Genomic DNA, 20,473 nt, shown 5'->3' on the forward strand with positions numbered 1-20,473 from the left:
AACGACTTACTGCAACCCAATACAATCAATTCCCCAGCAGCCCCAATAGATGGGACCAGTGCTCTTTAAATACACACAGCAGAGTTCCTGGTATCTACTCAGAAATGAGCAGATCAAATTAATCCCCAAAGCACTTCTGCTGAAATCGTCAGATTTATGCCACAGATATTTTTCCTTCATTTATCTAAACATATACTTTGAAAAGAGTGTGGTGCAAATAAAATCTCTTTGAGCTTCCATGGCAAGAGCTTGGGAGCAACTGACACAATTGTGCTTCTCCAAGAGCCTCCAGCAAGTGACTTAATCTCTTTATATCTCAGTTTTACTTCCTTTAAAACAAGAATATTGAAAGTTCTGCCCCTCAGAGGGGTGCTCAGAGTGTAAGCTGAGACCTGCTGGATGAAAGGCATGCAGGGCTTTTATTTACATCTGTGTTACACCACCTTCACTTCAGCACACAGGTTTACAGTCCATGAAAGGAATGTGAGGCAAACAGCACTGTTCAGCACTAAATGCTTCAATTCATATTTCTAAAAAAAACAGTACCTGGATTCTCACTGAGTTCCAGAACTGACAACTTGAGTTCACTTAATGCCAGCCCTCGCAATACCCTTTTATAAATCCATTTTTAATTTATTATTTTTTACACTTGGCTACATGCAATTCTGCTGCTTCTTGCTTGTGAATCAGACCCTTGGTTTCAGGCTTTGCAAAACCTGATAGTGAATTTCTCATTATGTCCATAGTAATTTCAATTATTTTCCTTTGTCTAAGATTTCCGTCACGCTTTGGTGCCTGTAGACATTTTAAGTAACTACCTTTTTTATTAGCTGACTCAACACATGACAGATTATTCTGTCCAGCTCTTCTCCTTGGGTCCTTTTATCAGCCTAAGTCCTTATACGACCTCTCTTAATGTTCCTGTATTATCTGTGAGGGTGGAAGCATTCAGTGAATTTGACATAAAAACCCACCTTTGGGTCAGAGATTTACACTCATTTTTAGAAGAACTGACCCAAACGACCCAAATAACATATAATTGAAACAATTGGTCCAAACACCACTGACCAAATCTGGGAAAAAGAAATTAACACAAAAATGGGCTGTTTTCCCACGGAAAGAGTGTTTTCCCATGGGAAGAAACACGTCAAAATCAAGATTTAAGCTGGGATTGTCACTTCTCCATCCAGTTCCTTATCAGTCATCAAATCAGTTCTTCAGTACAAAGAATGAAAATAAAATATAGGTCTTGTGCATTCTGAAACCTAATTGCTTGATTGTTTCTTGGGGTTTTCTTCTATAGAAAGACAAAGGTGAAGTCCCTCAGCTGGAGTTGTTTTTCTTGCAGGAGTATTTTCACTTTTGTCAATGTCTGTGTCTCACACTGGTCCTCTACAACATCAGAGCAGTCAAATATGTGAAATCTGTGCTACCTGAAGGTTTCCCCATGGTAGAACTGACATTCTCAAGCAGAACACACCACTTTCCTTCTACCCAAGAGTCTTCCTAGGAGTGGATGCCTCAAACCTCCATTCCATTCCATTCCATTCCATTCCATTCCATTCCATTCCATTCCATATTATTCCATCCTCTCCCTTTGCTGAACACCACCATGCCTTTGAGAAACCTTACCACAAATACACCTCTCCTTGCTGTCTCTCTGGAGATGACTCAAACACAGAAGTTTCAGACACAATCTACCACAGCTCTGCCAAAAGGCTTCCCAGCTGAAGCTAAAAAATCTCTATACTTCTTGCAGAAAATTTTGTGGCACTTCTTAGCTCAAGTGCTCATCCTCGCCAGCAGAGTGTAACAGTGTGGGTACTTCCAGAGACAGAAACAAAACAAAAATGTATAAAAACGTTTTAGGACCACAAAAGAATCACACAGGACCCAGACAAGACTCAGAGTGAAGGAATATGAGATGCTACTCTGCACCATGGAACTGCAGGATTTGCTTAAGTAACAAAGATGTGTAATTTAGCCCTGAGGCCAGAGAAATGTTCTTGGTATTTTTAAAATAAGCAACACACCTGAGGCCCCTGGAGGTCTTGCTTGAGCTAGAGCAAGGGCTATGATTGCAGAATACACGAGTGTTTATACTCAAGCATCCTTTAGTCTGCTTTTCACTTGCATGGCAGGAATTTTCCTGTCAGTACCACCATCACACGGAGTTTTCAACTCTTCTTCTCCCCCAAGAAAAGCAACAGCAAGCAAAGTTTGTGTCTGGAGAAAAATCCTCATTAACACTCTAAAATAAGTTGGGTATATTGTGACATTTTCAAGAGATCTTCCTTCCTCTAGGATTCATTTCTCCAGGAATTGAAGTCAAAATGTACAGAAAAGAAACATCAGTTCCAATGAGTGGCTCTTCTGTCAAAAGACAAAAGGACAAAATAACACAGAAATTTTCCCAAGCCCTGAAACAGCCCCCTTAAAAATCAAAGTTTTCCCTTCCTTCTGACATAACATCCTCACCTGCAAAACAGGCTCTTTGATGGGACTGTTTCTGCTGTCTCTGGTTCTGGACACTGTGAGTTAAAAAAGAAAAAAAATTCTGAAACTAATATTAAGTTCAGAACAAGTCTTAGTAATCTCACTAAATGCTAATCGAGTTTTAATGCTGTTTTCATTAACTTTGTGCCCTTTCATATAAAGCTGGAGGGCTACTCAGTGATAAGAAAGCCCCACCAATAGAGCCATATGAATGGATGCTAAATGCAAATTCTGGAAGCACTGGGCAATGCTCACAGCAGGGCTTTGACAGGATAAAGATTTTATGGAGTGTCATATCAGGACTTGTTGAGGAGGCTGAATGTCAAGAGTAAAAGCAACAGCAGAGAAAAATGAAAGCAAGAAGGACTCTGAAGTGAAGAGGGTGTGTTTTATTTTGTTGGAAACCACAATTTAAAAAAATAACTTTCTACTGTAAGTAGCTAAATACCCAATAGGAAGCTCATCAAAAGGAGATTAAAAATAAAAATCAAAATCTGACAGAGAGCAAAACCCTGCCTTTCATTGGAAAGCCTAAGACAGGCTTACAAAATATTTCTGGCAGGCCTAAACTTTCCCAAAACGTTTCAGTAAGGGATTTGGTTCTCTGAGCTGCAGCATCGAGCGCAAAGCTTTGGCTGGATGAAGAACTTGTACGTAGACTGGCAGGAGAAAGAACCCTCATGAACACGAGAGTCTTACAAAACCAAAGTGTGTCTCTACATGGAACTGCAGGGAAGGTTTTGGGGAGACATTAAAACCCCTTCCAGTACCTAAAGAGGCTCCAAGAGAGCTGAAGAGGGATCTTTTACAAGGGCATAGAGGGACAGGGCATAGAGGGACAGGACAAGAGGGAATGGCTTCACACTGCCAGAGGGCAGGTTTTGATTCAAGACTAGGAAGAAAGTCTTTACTGTGAGGATGATGAGGCACTGAAACTTCTCTGGAAGTGTTCAAGGCCAGGCTGGCTGGGGCTTTGAGCAACCTGGTCTGGTGGAAGGTGTCCCTGCTTATGGTGGGAGGTTGGAACGAGATGGTCTCAAAAGTCCCTTCAATTTCAGTTTCACAGTAGGTGAGAGAAGTGGTGCAGTGCCCTGGAAGATGAAAATCTGCTTTCCTGGCTACTGAGCAACTTTTCTCCACTCAAGATCGTACCAGAAAAAAGGCTTTGTATGGACTCACAGTGGGATTTTCTGTTCCCATGGAAGTAAGCTCATTAACTTCCCGGGTGTTCAGAAAAAACCAGCCCTCATGATTACTCATTATAAATAATACAAAAGAAAGAATGGCCACCTTTTTGGCTTAGAAAAACATTTCAAAGGGAAAGCATTCAGTGCTTATTCACAGCAATGGAGAGTAATTTTAAAGTTCTTTGTTTTGAACTAAAACAACTGAAACCAACAGTATCTGATTTGCACCATATTTTATTGTGAAACTAAACTGGTTTTAGCAAAGAAAGTGATCATACAATCAGAATGACTTGGCTTGGAAGGGACCTTAAAGGTCATCTCATTCCAACCCACTGTCATGGGCAAGGATGTCACTCACTGGATCCAGTTGCTGAGAGCCCCATCCAACGTGACTTTGAACACTTCCAGGGATGGGGCAGCCACAACTTGTCTGGGCAACATTTTCCAGTGCTTTGCCACCCTCTGTGTAAAGAATTTCTTCTGAACATCTCATCTGAACCTGCTCTCTGTCAGTTTAAAACCATTTTCCTTTGTCCTGTCACTATCTGCCTTTACAAAAAAAGTCCCTCTCCCTTCTTTTTATCAGCCCCCTTAAGGTACTGGAAGGTGCTCTAAGATTTTTCTAGAGCCTTCTCCTCTCCAGGATGAACAACCCCAGCTCTGTCATCCTGTCTGACACAGATATAGATAGAAAAACACACATACACACACCGGTTCATGCACATAATACCTAATCCTGGTAGTCCTTCAGCTCCAAGAAAATGGAAGGGAAGGCTGGCTGTGTGTTAACCTCATGCACTTTGATTCCTCTTCATAGCTGGAGCAATCTTTATTTTTATCCCCAGCTGTAATAATTTTTGTGCGTTTTTTTCCACAGACCAAGTTCAGGATTTTTTTTAGTGTTGCTGATTACCCCAGATTCCAGGTGCGTGTGTGTGTGCATACACACTGTGTGTGCTCTAGCAAAATAATGAATGTTGAGTTCAGCTAAAAAAACCACCCACAACAGAAAATTGAATTGAAATTGTCACTTGAGCACCAAAACGTCAGCAGGTTCTAAAACTCAGTATATCCACAGTTTTAGAAAAGAAATCCTAAGGTGATGATCTTTCCTCACCTATGTTTGTCGACAGTTGTATGAGACTCAAATTTTGCTTTATCCCTGTGAGAATGTAGGACAGAAATGGCTCTGCCTTGGAGTACTCCTGAATGCTGTCACATTGGTCCCTTTAATCCCACAAGAGTGAAGGAGAAGAGTTTAGTGCTCCTCACAATATTCCTTCCTGCTTAAATTTAGATGGTTAAATGAGAATTCAAATCCAGACCTTGCCTTAAACCCTGAGTAAGGATTTGAACCGGATTCCTGCTGGTGTGAGGGTATGAGACAGGCAAGAGAGGTCACCATTTAATCTGTTTTGAAGTTGCTTCACTGTTCCAAAGGTGTAAATGACTGCTAAGACAGACATTAAACAGGCACAGTGCCATTGCTTGATAGCAAAGACAGGAATCAGAGGCAGTGCACTCCAATTCTGGTCTTTTCATCAATAAATATTTAAGTATTCATTGAAAGTGGAAAAGATGTAAGGAAAAGAAATTGATTCCTCCCTGTCTCTCCCATATCTGAGCTGATGTGAGCTCCCTTTACCAAACTGAGCATCGTTCTGTCTCTGAGATAATTCGATTAGATTTAAGGTAAAGTTGCTCTTTAGTTTCGCTTCAGATCAAAATCAAGAATGTATTAGAGATGGAGAATGTTCCCTGGTGATCTGTTGGAGAACCTGAGCCATGAAAAATCTGCTTCTCTCTGGCAGATATTGAATCCAGGTGTGCCATGGATGAGGTACCCTCTGGCTGAGCCAGACACTGAGCAGAGGGCAGGAGGAAACTCACTTTCCCATAAAACAGCTCGTTACAAACAAAAAAATAATAAATATTTAACTCAAATCCAGCTTGGAAAATTGGCTCTCCAATTATCTCTGGAAAATTGGTGAGTTTAACTGTATGTCAAGCTACTGTGATATGCTTTGTTTATATTAAACAATAAACTATACCAGCCCTTTTTGACCCAGGAGAAGTAGATGTAAATTAATATATACCTGACTCAAGATTAGCATCTGCTACTGCCCAGAAAACCTGTTGATTAAAAGCCACCACTATGTAGCTCACAGTAAATACAGTGGAAAATTATCCAGGACCAAAGAAGAAAATCAGAAATGATTGCTAGTAGTAGATAGCAGAGAAACATTAAAAAAAAAAAAAAAAAAAAGAATTACAACTGGCTATTAAAATATATTTTGTACTGATAAAATTAGCCTTAATGAACTATAAAATAAATAAGCCTTAATGAACTATAGCAGCCACTTGCAATTATTTCTGTACTAATAAGCTTGGAGAATATATTTGCCATATACTGGTCATTAACAAGATATTCTTTGAAATATGTAATTCACTAAAGGAGAAGTTGCTACAAATTAAAGAGATTCCAGGGAATTTTTGTGCCTATCACCCCACAGAAATATTTGAGTGTCAGAAGAGAAGATTTCCTAGGCCAGTGAATACCCAAATTTGTTCATACAAGTTGAAATGGAGTTTTTATAGCTCCTCTCTTGCATTACATTTCTTCTCTATTGTTTCTTTGATACTGTGCTCTGGAAAAAATGTAAATAAATATTGGTCATTGGGATCTGCCTTGTAAGAACACTTAATTGGAGTCCTTAATTTCCTGTTGTAAACATAATACAAATGGCAGTTGTAAAACTGAGAACAATTTTGTTCCAAGTAATCAACAAGAATGCCTCTTCAGAGAGGAAACTCTTAGAAGACACAGAACTATACCAAAAAACCCCCCAAAAAATCCACCAACCCAATCCTTGCAGGAACTGAAATAGAGGAAATTCCATTTTTGGGTTAAGAAAGAAACTCTTGTTTCATTGGATAGGATTCTGTGAGAAAGCAGATGCCTTGAAAATATTCCACAGATGATACAGCTTTTTTTTTTTTTTAATGTCTGAAGAGCAGGCACACAATGAAAAGGGATCAAATGATTGCTGTTTAATGAGTTACTGCTTGTCAGCTGAGAGGCAGCAATGGCTGGGACATTATTCTTAGCAAGTTTTGATGACATGACATCAAGACTAATGCGTTCTGCTCTGCACTCTCAGCAGGCTGGGCATGGACGGCCACAGCAGTTCAGCTAACGAGAGGTAATTCAATCAACCTCGCTAATGAGCAAATTGAGGTGATCTTCCTCCACGCCACCTTGCTCATTGTTTCAGTGACAAGAAGCTTTGCCCACCTTCTGGGCTGGGATGATGAGATCCATTTGAGGCGCACAGTTGTAAATATGGTGCCTCCGTGTACAAGCCCCACCAATGCAGTAATTTCTGGTGACCTACTTGTGAGAGGAATTAAATGGTTTATTTATAGCAACACCGAAATGTAAAATTCCCATTTCAGTGTCAAAATATGGCTGTTAATTGGGGAATTCATGATCTGTCAAATCTCAAGCACCTTCCATACCAAACTCAAAAGTAAAAACACTATTTCTCCAGCAGTTACTCAGGAAATAAAGATTGCTGACTACTAAAGTCAAAAGTCTCCTTTTCCAGATACATCTAAAGAGCCTATTTTGAGAGCTGAAGCATATTCTGTAAACGAGTGATTGTTGTGAAGCAGATTCCAACTCCTTTTAAACCTTAATGAAACTGCAAGGAATATTTCAGAAAATTCACTGAGTGGGATGGAATTATAATTCTCTTTTTAAAGCTGGTTTGAGAATCTCACATCAGAGAGATGATTGCAATTAGGAGGTTAGTATCTACATATTGAACAGACTATATATTGTCAAAGATATTTTACCAAAATGTGGACATTTCTAGTTCATCTCGAGCAGGTGGAGAGCTAACAAAGACATGGTTACCACTACATCAGAAAGGATGCAGAGAAGTGGGATTTTTAGAATTTCTATATTATTTTTATGATTTTAGAATTTTTATATTTTTATATTTTTATTTCCTAAGAAGAAAAGGAGGCCACAGAAACACCCTTGAAGAAGCCCTCTACCCTTTGCCTGACGTCACTCTCAGTTTTAAAGAATAACTCCCAGATCATTGCGGCTGCTTGGAAAAAGTCACGTGGCTGCAAAGGAGAATTTAACAACCTGCAGCACATCGTGGGATGAGGCCATGTCCCAAAAAAAGGTTGGGATCACCACCAGGGCTTCAGAGGAAATGGCTGGGACAAAGCACAGCAATTCAAAGAGTACATTTAATCACTTGCAATGATTTCCCTCTGACACTGAAACTCTTTACAACCTGGGGAACATCCCAAGACAGCATTTGAATTTTGGCACTAAAGAAACAGAACAATCTTCCCATCTACCTCACTCTGAGAGGCACAACACCAAACACACTGTCCCCTTGAACATCTTTCTTCTTTAAGAAATAATCACAGATGTATTGCCTTTCTAAGAGCCTGCCCTGCTGGGACATGAGATTTTCCAGCTAAACTGACAAAATATTTATTCTTTAACACACTTTTGCCAAAGAAAACCTCCTGTGCTGATTTTCAGGTTTTCTTCCACAGAGCACTGATCCAAAATTACTTTGTTTTGACACCACCACCAAGAATAATAGTCAAGTAACACTTTCAAGCAGCTTGGACACTGTCATGTAGAGAATGGCTCTGATGAACTTTGTGCTGCCCTATTCCCAAGGAAACCTCTGAGAATCTGTGGTGGGTTGACTTTGACTGGACACCAGGTGATCACCAAGCTGCTCTATCACTCCCCTCCTCAGCAGGATTGCAGCAGGGGTGGGGGTGGAGAAAATAAAATGGAACAAAAAACATTTGGACAAGGTAAAGGCAGTTTAATAAGACAAAAGTGAAGGCTTCACATGGAAGCAAAGGAAAACAAGATTTATTCTCTACTTCCCATCGACAGGCAATGTCCAGCCAGTTGAGATGACTGGAATGATGATGAAACATAGAGAATTTGTGGGGTTTGTTGGATCAATACAGGCTAGAACAGAACTGGCCACCCCTGATCCCCCAAGCACCAAGCTCTGCGCCCAGTGGCAGCAACCTCATCCATGTTCCCATCATTCCCAGGCCAAGAGGAACTGCTCTCCGCAGAGGAATTCACTCCTTTAGCTTTACCAAAAAGAACCACACACATTTCCAAACTGACTTCACTGCAAGTCCATGGGCACCAGGATGAATGATGGACTCTCTTGTGCTGATCTTTGCTCTTGTCCCTCACAACAACAAAAGCTCAGTGTATTTTTGGGGCTCAATGAGAGAGATAATTCCAGAATTTCCAGCTGAAAATATCAGCTGATAGTGGTGCAGTGACATGAGAGCAGGTTCTGACTCTGTGTTGCTCTTCTAAAAAGTTTAATCCTCCCTTCTCCTGGGGCTACTGATTTATGCCTCAGAGAACCCTCCTGAGCCATTAATCACTGCAACTGCTCCCTGAGCCGAGCACCAACTGCTCCCTCCCTCAGACATCGCTGCTCCTGAGGAACTGAGACTATCCATAGGGAAGAGGATACTTGGCACTGACTCATTCAAATATTTTAGACATACATTTATAACAGGTTTTCTTCTCCAAGTTGAAACTGAAATTTTAGCCACCTAAAGCCACACTTGGGCTGGTGTTGCCCACAATTCTAGCGGAAATATCAGCTTTTCACATGTTATTTCCTTAAACATCTGTGAATGGGACAATAAGTGAGAGACAAACCACTGGTCTGAATCAGTGCATCCATTTTTGTGCTGTTTCACAGTTCAAACTGTGGGTGCTGAAAATCTCCCTCTTCTGCCAGGTCCTTAGAGGTGTGTCAGGATGGTTTAAGTTTAAAGGAGTTACAAAGCATAAATAATTACTGTCTTCAGAGTGCTTTGGGAAGTTCAGATCAGAGACTTGGCATCCATCGGAAGGGTCAGCATCGTGCACAGACATTCAGCGGGAGTATCCCATTTTCCTACTGATGGCAAAGAAACCTGAGATGGGACGAAGAAAGCTGCTGGCAGTTCCAGAGTCCTACTGACTTTGGAATCAAATCAATGAATTCAAGTTAATTGAGCTGCAGGAACTGCCTGCACATCGACTCTTAAGCAAAGGTAATGTGATACATCCTCCCTTCACTCTCTCACAGAGTTAATGACCTGGCGTTATGTGATGCTTGTAAAGGTCAAAGACCGTGAAGATGGGCAACAATCATAATCTGAAGCACATTAAAACACAGTAACCTGATGGTGTGATGTCCCATCCAAACATTAATCTGTTTGGAGGTTTGTCTCAATGGTAAAAACTCTGAAATGAATCTGCCTATCTCCTGGCACTTCTGCCTTTCTTGCCCTGTTATTTTGAAGGATTTTTTTGCATAAAGCAGACTCTTGTCTCTTACAATTTCTTTTTCTTCTAGTAATCATTTCTCTCTTCTGCGCATTCATGGCAGAGATTATATTGTGCTGTCAGGGAAATAATTTAGCAGAGAGAAGTGGAGACATGGCCATTGGAATCAAGAAGGTCTTGAAGAATACAAATGTTAGCCTAATTTAAGAAATTGGGCAGATCATAAACCTAGGCCCATTATATATTATTCAGTGAAAATTCAGATCTCATTTTTGACTAACTTAAATTTGAAGCAAAAATTTACTGCAGAATCAGGATGTACCTCAGTCTTCTTGCCAGAGCAACAATTGAGCAGGGATGCCAGGATAGGAGCAATTAATTATAGACTAAAAGACCAGAAGTGAAATGACAAGAATTGACACCTGACTCTAAATGTAGGAACTTTTTCAAATTAATAGGATACAGGGGAAAAAAAAAATATTGCAGAGCTATTGATTCCAGATTGTACTGCAGAGCAAATGTGGCAGCAGTGCCACAGCCAGGGCAGAGGGGTGAATTATTTTAGGATTTCAATGACAGCTGCCAAAAATATTATGACCCTTACAGAGCTTGAAAGGGCCAAACAAGCTTGAAAACTCAGCCACTCACATATTAAGCCACATATAGAGATGTGTGGTGAAAACAGAGACACCAAGCCCTGTGATAACAATTTAAAAAGCAAAAGGAATGCCACGAAAGAGAACTGTCTGTGCTTTGCCCTTATTTACAGTGTTCCTTAGGTTAAATTATTTCTCTGTTCAACACTGAGTAGGAGCTGCTGTGCTTTAGCAACCTGACATTGCCAGGGAGAGATGCACCAGACAAATGTCAGAATTTCTGTTGTGTGTGTCAGAAGAGGGTGCCCAGACTTGTCTCCTGCTTGGAAGGAGCAACAGACCTGCAAATGCCAAATGCCACAAAGCCACTTGTCAGTCTTTCCCTCTCTGCCACCTTGGCCCTCACGAGCCTGACACACAGAGGCTGTGATTGCATTTGTTGGTGGCAACAGGAACAGCACACAGGGACAGCGTAGTGCACGAGGGACTAAAAAAATCCAGCCAATTCAAAAAACATAAGTTCTGAAAGGAAAACAAACACCAAGGATGAGCTGTGTAAAATCATCTGTCTGAACCTCACCTTCATTGATCAGGTTACATAAAACACTTAATCACATAAGAAACCCATAAATGAATTACACAAGGAAAGCTGTAACTGTGAGGGAAGGGAAAAATAATCCAAACTAAACCAATATTTTCTGTTTTTCTATGATAACTAATTCAATTTAAATTCAAAACAAGACAGTTGCATATTCAGGAAACACATACTTGGAGCCTGATTATTACTTTTTTACATGGACTAGAGCCCCATTAAGGAGACACTGCCCAAGATCTTACGTGAGATATTAGAAAGAAAATCTTTATAGTGAGGGTGGTGAGGCTCTGGCACAGGGTGCCCAGAGAAGCTGTGGCTGTACCATCCCTGGAAGAGTCCAAAGCCAGTTTGGATGGGGCTTGGAGCAACCTGGTCCAGTGGAAGGTGTCTCTGCCCATGACAGGGGGTTTGGAACAAGATGATCTTTAAGGTCCCATCTAAACACAGACCATTCTACGATTCTATGGATTTTCTGTCTGTACATTCAAGATTACATGGAGACTGTAACTAGAGTGCAACTCCTTGCTCAAGATATTTAATATTTTAGAAGCTTACGATGGTTCAAAATCCAAGTGGTCAAATTATCAAAAAAGGAACGAATCAATGTCTATTAAAGATTAAATAACTCTTCTCCTGTATCAGTAAGGCTTTGAGTTTCAAGTTGCTGAAGGCTGGGAGAATCTAATGAATCACAGTCCACAGGATTTAAGGAATCTACACAGCCAAGTCTGTGTGCTCAGTCCTGTACCTTTGTCTGACAGAAATGTGTCTTGGTAATGGGGTAGGCACCCTCTGCTGCAATGACTTCTTCCAAGGAAAGGGCTCAGTCAAGTCATCATTCATTCTCTCTTTGTTTGGCTAATGGGATTGAGATGAGGAAGTTGTTATTGGAAACCATATTTTCCAGCTGTCACATACATGCAGCATCTTTCTCAAAGTTTGTCACCTCTATTTTCCTATAAAAAAACTTAAAACTTAGGATTCTAACAGTCTTGATTGTCACTTCGGGTAAGTGTGCACTCATGCAAATGAGTCAAAAGAAGGGCACAGAAGGTCTGTCTAGGCTGAAATATTGACATTATACAAAGCTGCTCTTAACAAAAAGGCTTCTCTCAGACTGCTCCTGCAATACTTTCCTTTTAAATGGTCACTGATGTTGATGGAACAGCAAAAAGAGCAGCTGCAGTGTTGCTCCAATATGTGCACAATGTGACCCAAAAGTTCCTGGGCTATTTTCCTAAGGTGTCAGCAAACAAATGTTCAGACATAAGTCCTCAGGAGTTTCTCTGCATTCGCTGTAGACACTTTTCTCTCTCTCTGCCAGACAAAACTGCCCCAAGGGAGCAGTGACACACTTATGGCAGGGCCCTCGACAGGCAAAAGTCAGGGCTGGGAGCTCTCCTGAACAGCTGCTCTCTCTGCACGCACTGAGCCAGCAGCTAATGATGGCACAACTGCTTGGGAAACTCACAGGGAAAACTGCTTTTGACTTTGCAAGATTCATCAAGTGATCTCCCCTATAGAAGGAATGGGCTTGTCTGTCCAAACCGTGTCTGATTTGTGGTGTTAGGAAAAAATTCTTCTTTTGAGAAGAACTGTTAATTCAGTATCATTATTGCAAAAGCAGAAACACCAACCAATTAAAAAAAAAAACTAAAAATACTTTTTATGCTAATGATCAAAACAATAAATAGTGATAATAGATATCAATGGCATCATTTCTTTAATTCCCTGAATAGTGACCTTCATATTTTTTATCATCTGTCATGGAAGCTAAAGAAGCCTAACTTTAATATCCTGCAAGTGGGCTTTAAAACACTGGAATGGAGTGACTGGTGCTTTTTCTTTTGGCTCCTTACTAATCCAGCATGGAGCCAACACTTTGAAGAGATGTTAAATGGAAGTTCTTTCCAGTCATTACCAAATTTGGGATTTTATTCAGTGATATGTCCTGTGCCAACCAGAGAATTTAGTAATTAGTTCCCTCACTTGCTTTCCTCCCTTTACTTTCTCTGAAGTCATGAAGAGCTGTTACACATTAAACTCCAGCTGTTCCCAATCGCCCTAAAGTGTGTAAGAGACCTTTATATGAACCTGTTTCTTGAGGTGGTCTTTAAATCCACTGATATTTTAATATCCACAGACTTTTTAAAAATCCATTTGGATTAAAATTCAAAATAGAATTGTATCTATCTCTATGGACATGGAAACCCTGAAAACATCCTGGTTTAGAAATCTTCAAAGCATAAATAGGAAATCTGCTGCACACCACTTGGGCTAACCCAGATGAAGAACCACTTATAAAGATCAGAAATCATCCTTGTTCCAGTAGAACTCAATTCTGGTCCTGCCTCCAGTTCTACTGCTGCAGAGCAACTCTTGTTTTAGAAGCTCAATAATTAGTTTCACAACTAATGATGAAAAGTAGAGCATTATATTTTTCCTGGGGCTTTCATTAGTATCTCTAAGTTCACTTCCCTCAAGACATGGATCTCTTAACAGGAGATTAATTTTACTTTTCCAATGGAGTTTTAGTGTAAGAATATTTTGTTCTCTGACTTTCTCCACTAAAGGGGTTTAGATTAAAATGTGTCTAGATGTAGTCAACTGTTGATAAGATTTGTAATTTCCAGTAGATAGGAATACTTAACTACACTAAAAGAAATTGTATTCTATTGCAGATTACTGTGATGGAACACATTTCCAAACTAATGCAGAGTAAAACCAGAGTTATGCAATTAAAATTATTGTAGTTGCTCTAGATTTAAATTATCAGGACAGATCACTGTTTGCACCCATAACAGTGTCTATTCTATAAAAATGGGATAAAAAAATATATAGAAATGATAAAGAAAGAAAGAAAGAAAGAAAGAAAGAAAGAAAGAAAGAAAGAAAGAAAGAAAAAAAGAAAGAAAGAAAGAAAGAAAGAAAGAAGTGCTTTAGCATCAATATTCAATCAATTAAAGGACCATTTCACTGATATCATCCTCATATCAGGGCTGGCCAAACTAAGTGAACATTCAAGGGTAGCAAAATATTTCTGTCTGGTTCTCCTAGCAATGATGTAGGGCTTGTGATCATCCTCATGCAAACCAGGGAGATGGTTCTTGACATCCTTCAACAACTTTGTTTTTCTTTCTTTGGTTTGTACAATTCCTTCTTATACCCAAATTTTGACGTCCACAATGTCATGGCAGAAGAAGTTCCAGAGCTTTAGAAGTGTGAAGAATCATCTTTCTGTGATGGTTTTGAACCAACCCTTTTTATTTTCCAGTGGAAAGAAGGCACATTAGAAGCCTTATCCTCAGGTGGAAGGAGAGCATTCTCAAGTAGCACTGAACCCTTGTTAAACAAAAGAATTAACAAAATCTCTCAATCCCATGCGCTTTCCCTAGGAGAGTTTCACAGGAAAGCTGCTGCCTGCAGGAAAAGTCCCATTGGTGCTTTTGGGCTCTGGCTTTACCAGGTGGAACCCCTGCCCTGGCAGCAGGCACACAGCTCCCCTTTGGGAATAGAAAATCTGTAAATCTGATATGCTCTCCTTGAATAATGGCCTGGTAGCTTTCTAAAGAAGAGAGACCCAGACATGCTTTGCATCAGAAGGAGAATACCAGAAATAATTGATGAGTCATTCTCCCAGGGCAATGAGGGAAAAGAAAGGAAAATAAAAGGGGTTTTGGGTCTTATACTTGACACTTAAAGCAGATTTTGTTTTACAAAGTAAACATACTATAGGTGAAACTTCACTAATAGGATGAAGTTGCTTTGATATCTCACCTGTATTCATATATTACAGTCCAATCCTCTTACTAGAGACCAATATTCCTTTTAGGGGTAGGTCCAGAGCAAAGTTCACCAAAATTCCATTTTTATTTTTCATCCCTACTAAAATCTCCAGTTGTTTGTCTTCCTGCTCCTCAGGAGGGTCTCTGGAACATCTCAGAAGACAAAGCTCTTGGAAACACCTCTGGGCTGTTGGATTGCCCCTCACCTTGCTCCAGCCGGGAGTCTTTAACACTCCTTCTGCATTTCTAACTCTTAATCCTAAAAATTAGTGTCCATTAGTTAGCAGTGCTACAAGATTCATGTAAAATCAAACATGACACAAACAGCAGAGGAAAGAGTCATATGATGTTTTGTTGGAATATCACCTTGGCTTAATTTTAAGGATCCATTAAGAATATTTCTAATACCCTTTAAAAGAAAATATTTTAGAAGGCCAGACCTGACTCTGCAGGTGAAGATATTTTTTTCTTACCATGATTAGCTTTTTAAACTGTCTCTCAGCCACCTTAGAGTTTGATAAAAGATTTGGTTAAAGGGTTTTACCTGTGCAAACCTCAACCAGGTCAGCGCTTGACGGAGACTGCAATGATTATGACAATGAGCAGCAGAACGGCCAAAGCGATGGAGAGAAGGCAGCACTTCATCTTCCTGGCTCGTAGCTGAGAGGAGAAAGACAAAGAAATGAATTCATGGAGATTAAATCCACAGAGAAATGTTGTTATTTTTCCATTGGAAGAATGGTTTGGAACAAGAAGCAACATAGAGAATTTGTCTACTTTTTTGGACTGACTTATCCTTCCAGATAATCCAGATTCCTCCTCGTCCATACAATCCACTTTTCTCCACTACTTTCTTGCTGCTTAAATCACTATGTCACTCTAAATTTTCAGGCTTTTCAGGATCAGATTATCTTAATATTACTGCTGCTACCCACTTTCCCTTCCTTTCCTTCCCCTAACTGCTGCAATCAGGTCTCCCAGTCTGCCTTGGATCCTTCTCTAACTGCGTTACACCACTCTGCACTGCACTGCATTTCCCACAGAGCCATTGTTTCCCAGCTCTTCTGTTCTATGGATGTTTTGGTCTCTTGTACTGCAAAAGACAGGCGATTCATCTCTTCCATTGGTGCTCCAAACCCAGTGTTCCATTCCCTCTCAGTGCCCAAACAAGCTGGAGAAGCACTTCCAGCAGGGAACTGTGATTCATGACCTGTCTTCCAGAATCAACCACCAACCAAACTGGTGCTTTCATCAAAGTGTGGATTTCCAGATATTATTTTTTTTCACATTAAAATGCTGTACTATCCTGCCTCCCTAGCAGATAATCAGGGAATCATTGTGGCTCTCCATCAGTTTTTCAATCATTCAAATAGATACGTTTTCTTTGGTTTGGAAGAGAAAAAAAAGTGTTTTAAATATATCATTCCATGTGCACATGTGAAGAAAGAGCTTCTTGTCAGGTGTGCTCAGAGGGAGTGTGTGAAGGGACACTATTCCCCTTCCCCAACCCCTACTTTGGGGCACAGATTTATTCACACTTTTCCATCAGTTTACTGTGACTCTTGGGGGAGAATATGGGTGGACAAAGGCTCACAGAAATTACTGTGGGGCTGGTGAGGGCCTGGCACAGGTTGCCCAGAGAAGCTGTAGCTGCCCCATCCCCGGAAGTGTCCAAGGTCAGGTTGGATGGAGCAACCTGGTCTAGTGGAAGATGTCCCTGCCCCATGGCAGGGGTTGGAACTGGATGGTCTTTAAGGTCCCTTCCAACCTAAAACATTCTCTGATTCTCTGATTCTCTTTTTTATTTTTTACACACACAAATGGATGTTTCTTCATAGTGGATCCTCACCTGATGCTTTAATTTCCTGAGGAGTAATTGCAGGGCATCCTGAAAGCTCAGCCCATGAGACAACAGACTTGCTACTGCCTCCCCTACAGTTTTAACCTTCATTAATTCCAAGTCAAACCAGGAAACCTCTGCTTCAAACTGCAGACTTTCAAAGGCACTTGGATGTCCTTGCCCACTTCTAAAATGTCAGAGCCTGTGTTTGGTCAGCAGAGGATGCTAATGGGTCATTTAGCTTCAAGCAGCATTCTCAGATAGTCCCAATAAGCGCTTCAAAGACTGCACAGTAATCACTTCACATGGCTTTTCCATCACTCCCTTGGCAGAGAGATTCCCTTCTTTTTCTCTTTCTAGCACTACAAAGTCCTAGTCCCTCTTATTTTGCATTTGCATAGTCTCTTCTCCATTCCCTTTTTCCTTGCTTTTAACCAACTAAACCATAAACAGACTGAGACTGATCAGAGGGCGGGAGAGATGCAGCCCAGCCTGAATCCTGGGATCTGGTTCATATTTTATGAGCTTGTCCTGGCTGGAAAGTCAGGATAATTATTCCTGTTCTTTAAAATATCTCCTAGCAGATTTAGTATAACTGTCCTTCACAGCCGTATATCCCGTGGCAGGATTCTCCTGTTTATTCCTAGTTTTGTTGCATTGGTTTTTTTTCCTTATTTTATATTTCAATAAGGAAAATGTTGAATTCTTTGAATTTCTTTAGTCTCCAGCCATAAATCTGTACATGCTGGTGGAGCAGTAGAAGCAGCTTCTGATCCCTGCCTGAACACATCACCTTTCCTACAGATCCTGAGGAAGCGTGGCAGGATACCATCACCCCAGCTTTTTGTCACTGGGTTAGAAAAATACTGATAGATGAGCAAAAGCAGCATCTCTCTTCACTGCACAAGTGCACACCCTGCTTCAGGAAGGGCCTTGAAAGAATCCCTTCAATGAGACTTGGCACAAAGGTTGGATGATCTTGGAGGTCTTTTCCAGCCTTAATACTCTATGATTTTATGATAGCCCGTGGAGCTCACCAAGCCTGTCCTGTGGAGAGGACCAGCCTGAATTTCTGTGAGCTCCTGGGACCCTTTCCCTGCCTTTATCAGAGGAGAAAGACACAAGCACAGAGGGTGTTGAACAGATCCTCTTCCCCAGACAGAATCTGAGTGCTGTGGTATGGGCACCCTCACCTGAATATTACATAAATATACACCAATAAGCAACATAAATAATAACATTTCATCTAACTCTGCTTATTATCCCTAATTTAGGTTAACAGAATCTGATTGACAAACTGAGATTATAAATGATGCCTTAATGCCTCACTGCCGTTCTTGAGGGAAATTGAGAGACAAAATAAACACATCCCTTTTAATGAGTTTTTCAAAGAGTTTTTTTAATAACCCTGAAGTAACCATCACACACTGGAAGCACAGCAACATCAGAAATGTAAGCACTGAGCAGCTGAGACATTCCAGAGTTTGTGTTTTCCATGTATGCATATATGGGAGCAATTATTCCCCTCCCTCTAAAGTAGGATTTCTGCCTTATTCAGTAAGGGAATAATTATTATGCTGTGTGCATCATACATGTTTAGAAATGTTACTTATCTACTCAAATTTTTTTAGGACATCTATCTAAAGTCATGTTCACACGAGACCATGCAAAGCTTTCAGTTAATGTAAAGATCCTAATTTTTTAATGGGGTTTCCATGACAGCAGATTCCTATAATTAATACTTTTTATCCCAAACATCAATGCAGTGATTAGGTTATATCTATTTTAAGTGGAGGAAGAAGGGACACATTCCATGGGTGAAAGTACAGCTGATCTCAAGAGAGTTCCAGTTTTCCAAAGGAATAAAAAAAAAGAATAAAAAGCAAATGTGATTTATGATACCACACCTTGAATCAAAGTTAATCTACACTTATATGGCAATGGAAAACTGTTTCCAAACATGTAACAGGATTTCTCACCAGGACAAGTTCCTCACTGCCCCGAGACAGACACTACAAGGTTTCTGCCACAATTTTAGTAGTCTCAGAATAACAGAACCACAGCCACAGAAAAGCTGAGGCAAAATTAAAAAAAAAAAACAAAACCAAAACAACCCACAAAAAGCCAAACCACCTGTAAAATGAATCATTTATTTTACAGCATAATTCTTCAGGGAGCTTTGCATTTTTACAGCATTTCCCACACATCTGACTAATACGCAGTTGATTCCACTCATCTTCTCCCAGCTCTTTCTTCCCTCAGCTGCTGAGGATCCTTCTCTCACACTGTGCATTATTCCTATTCCCTATCTTCCTTGACTTTTCTGGAAGCTCTGAGGCAATGTGACCTCCTCTCAGTTCCTGCAACCACACCCATGGTTCCTCAGAGGGGCATTTTAAGACCATTTTGCCCAGAATCTTCTTCTTGGATTCAGAGCATTCTTAGATGTTTCCAGACAAGATATATCCAGGACCACTGGCACAGCAGATGGATCAACAGCTGAGGGGCACTCTTGGTACAAACAAAATTTGGAGGCTCTTCACTTCAAAAAGTATCCAGAAAACCTGGGGGAATAACTGTTTTGTTGTTTGTTTGTTTGTTTGTTTGTTTTTCCCAGAGACCTGGCGTTTTTGCCAAACACTTCTGGAGGTCACAAAAATCTATGGCTGCTTTCTCCAGTGTTTGTCCTGTTATATTGCAAAACTCTGTCCACATACAGGAGCTTCTGGAATTTAACAAAACCTCCCAAAAAACATGTTCCTCCCAGGGAAACATGCATCTTGGAACTCACTTTGGAAAACACCAACTCCCTTTAACTATCTGTTAAAATGAGTGTTTAAATAGAGATAGAGAAGTCAATGCAACAAACAACTTCAGGCTCAGTTTGGGAAAAGTTCAAAGCTACAAGATTATCTTCTGCTGGAAAATGTATGAGAAATAATTATAAGCCCACTATCTGATTTCATTTTAATTATCTTAGCTTATTCTAAACCTTGAGTGCTATGCAGCAGCACTGCTCTGGTTTTATAGCTCTGTCCCAACCTGTTGTAAGTCCATTTCCCATAACACCTAGAATTTGTTGATTAAATTGGAGCTAATCGATTTTCTTTGTACACATTCTCCCAAGATGAAAAGGATGCAACATGGGACAAAAAAAATTTGAATCCTGTAGCAAGATGTAATGGCTTTTTACAGCTGTTTTTTTCTGGGCTCTCAGGGTTTTTTAGTAAAATAAGTAAAGATATATTTTAATCCTGACAGAGGCTCTTTAAACACACATGTGAAATAGGAGTGAAAAGCAGGGAAGAAACGAGCAAGGCTATTTAGGGACACAGCTGAGAAGCACTTTATATTGACAGGCAAGCTGGATGTGACTGAGCCTGGAAGAAACCTTTCCCTCATTGTTTCAAAAAATTAAGCTGCAAGTCATATTTTATAGCCTAGAAGATATTTATTTCTTGGGGGTGAAATGTTTAAAGATATTTTAATTATGTCACAACAGATAGTTAAGTAATTAAAACCCATTAAAGCCCATTACGGCCCCAGGCCCAGAAAAGCAAGTTTCATCTTGGAAATTCCTAAGCAAACCATTTACAAGGAGGAAAAAAAAATGCTA

At 40.2% G+C, this 20,473-nt stretch overlaps 1 protein-coding gene across 3 annotated transcripts in view; it reads right to left on the reverse strand.

Moving 5' to 3' along the window:
* The window catches only part of TSNARE1 (t-SNARE domain containing 1), a 468,220-nt gene that overhangs the window by 45,038 nt on the left and 402,709 nt on the right, over positions 1 to 20,473 (reverse strand). For all 3 annotated transcript variants that reach the window (XM_032134539.1, XM_032134538.1, XM_032134532.1), the window contains one exon: positions 15,562 to 15,677. In XM_032134539.1, the coding sequence (XP_031990430.1) occupies positions 15,582 to 15,677 (96 nt within the window). In that variant the 3' untranslated portion in view covers positions 15,562 to 15,581. The remainder of the gene's footprint in view (positions 1 to 15,561; positions 15,678 to 20,473) is intronic.

This window comes from Corvus moneduloides, chromosome 1 (assembly GCF_009650955.1).
Source record: "Corvus moneduloides isolate bCorMon1 chromosome 1, bCorMon1.pri, whole genome shotgun sequence".
Lineage (NCBI taxonomy): Eukaryota > Metazoa > Chordata > Aves > Passeriformes > Corvidae > Corvus > Corvus moneduloides.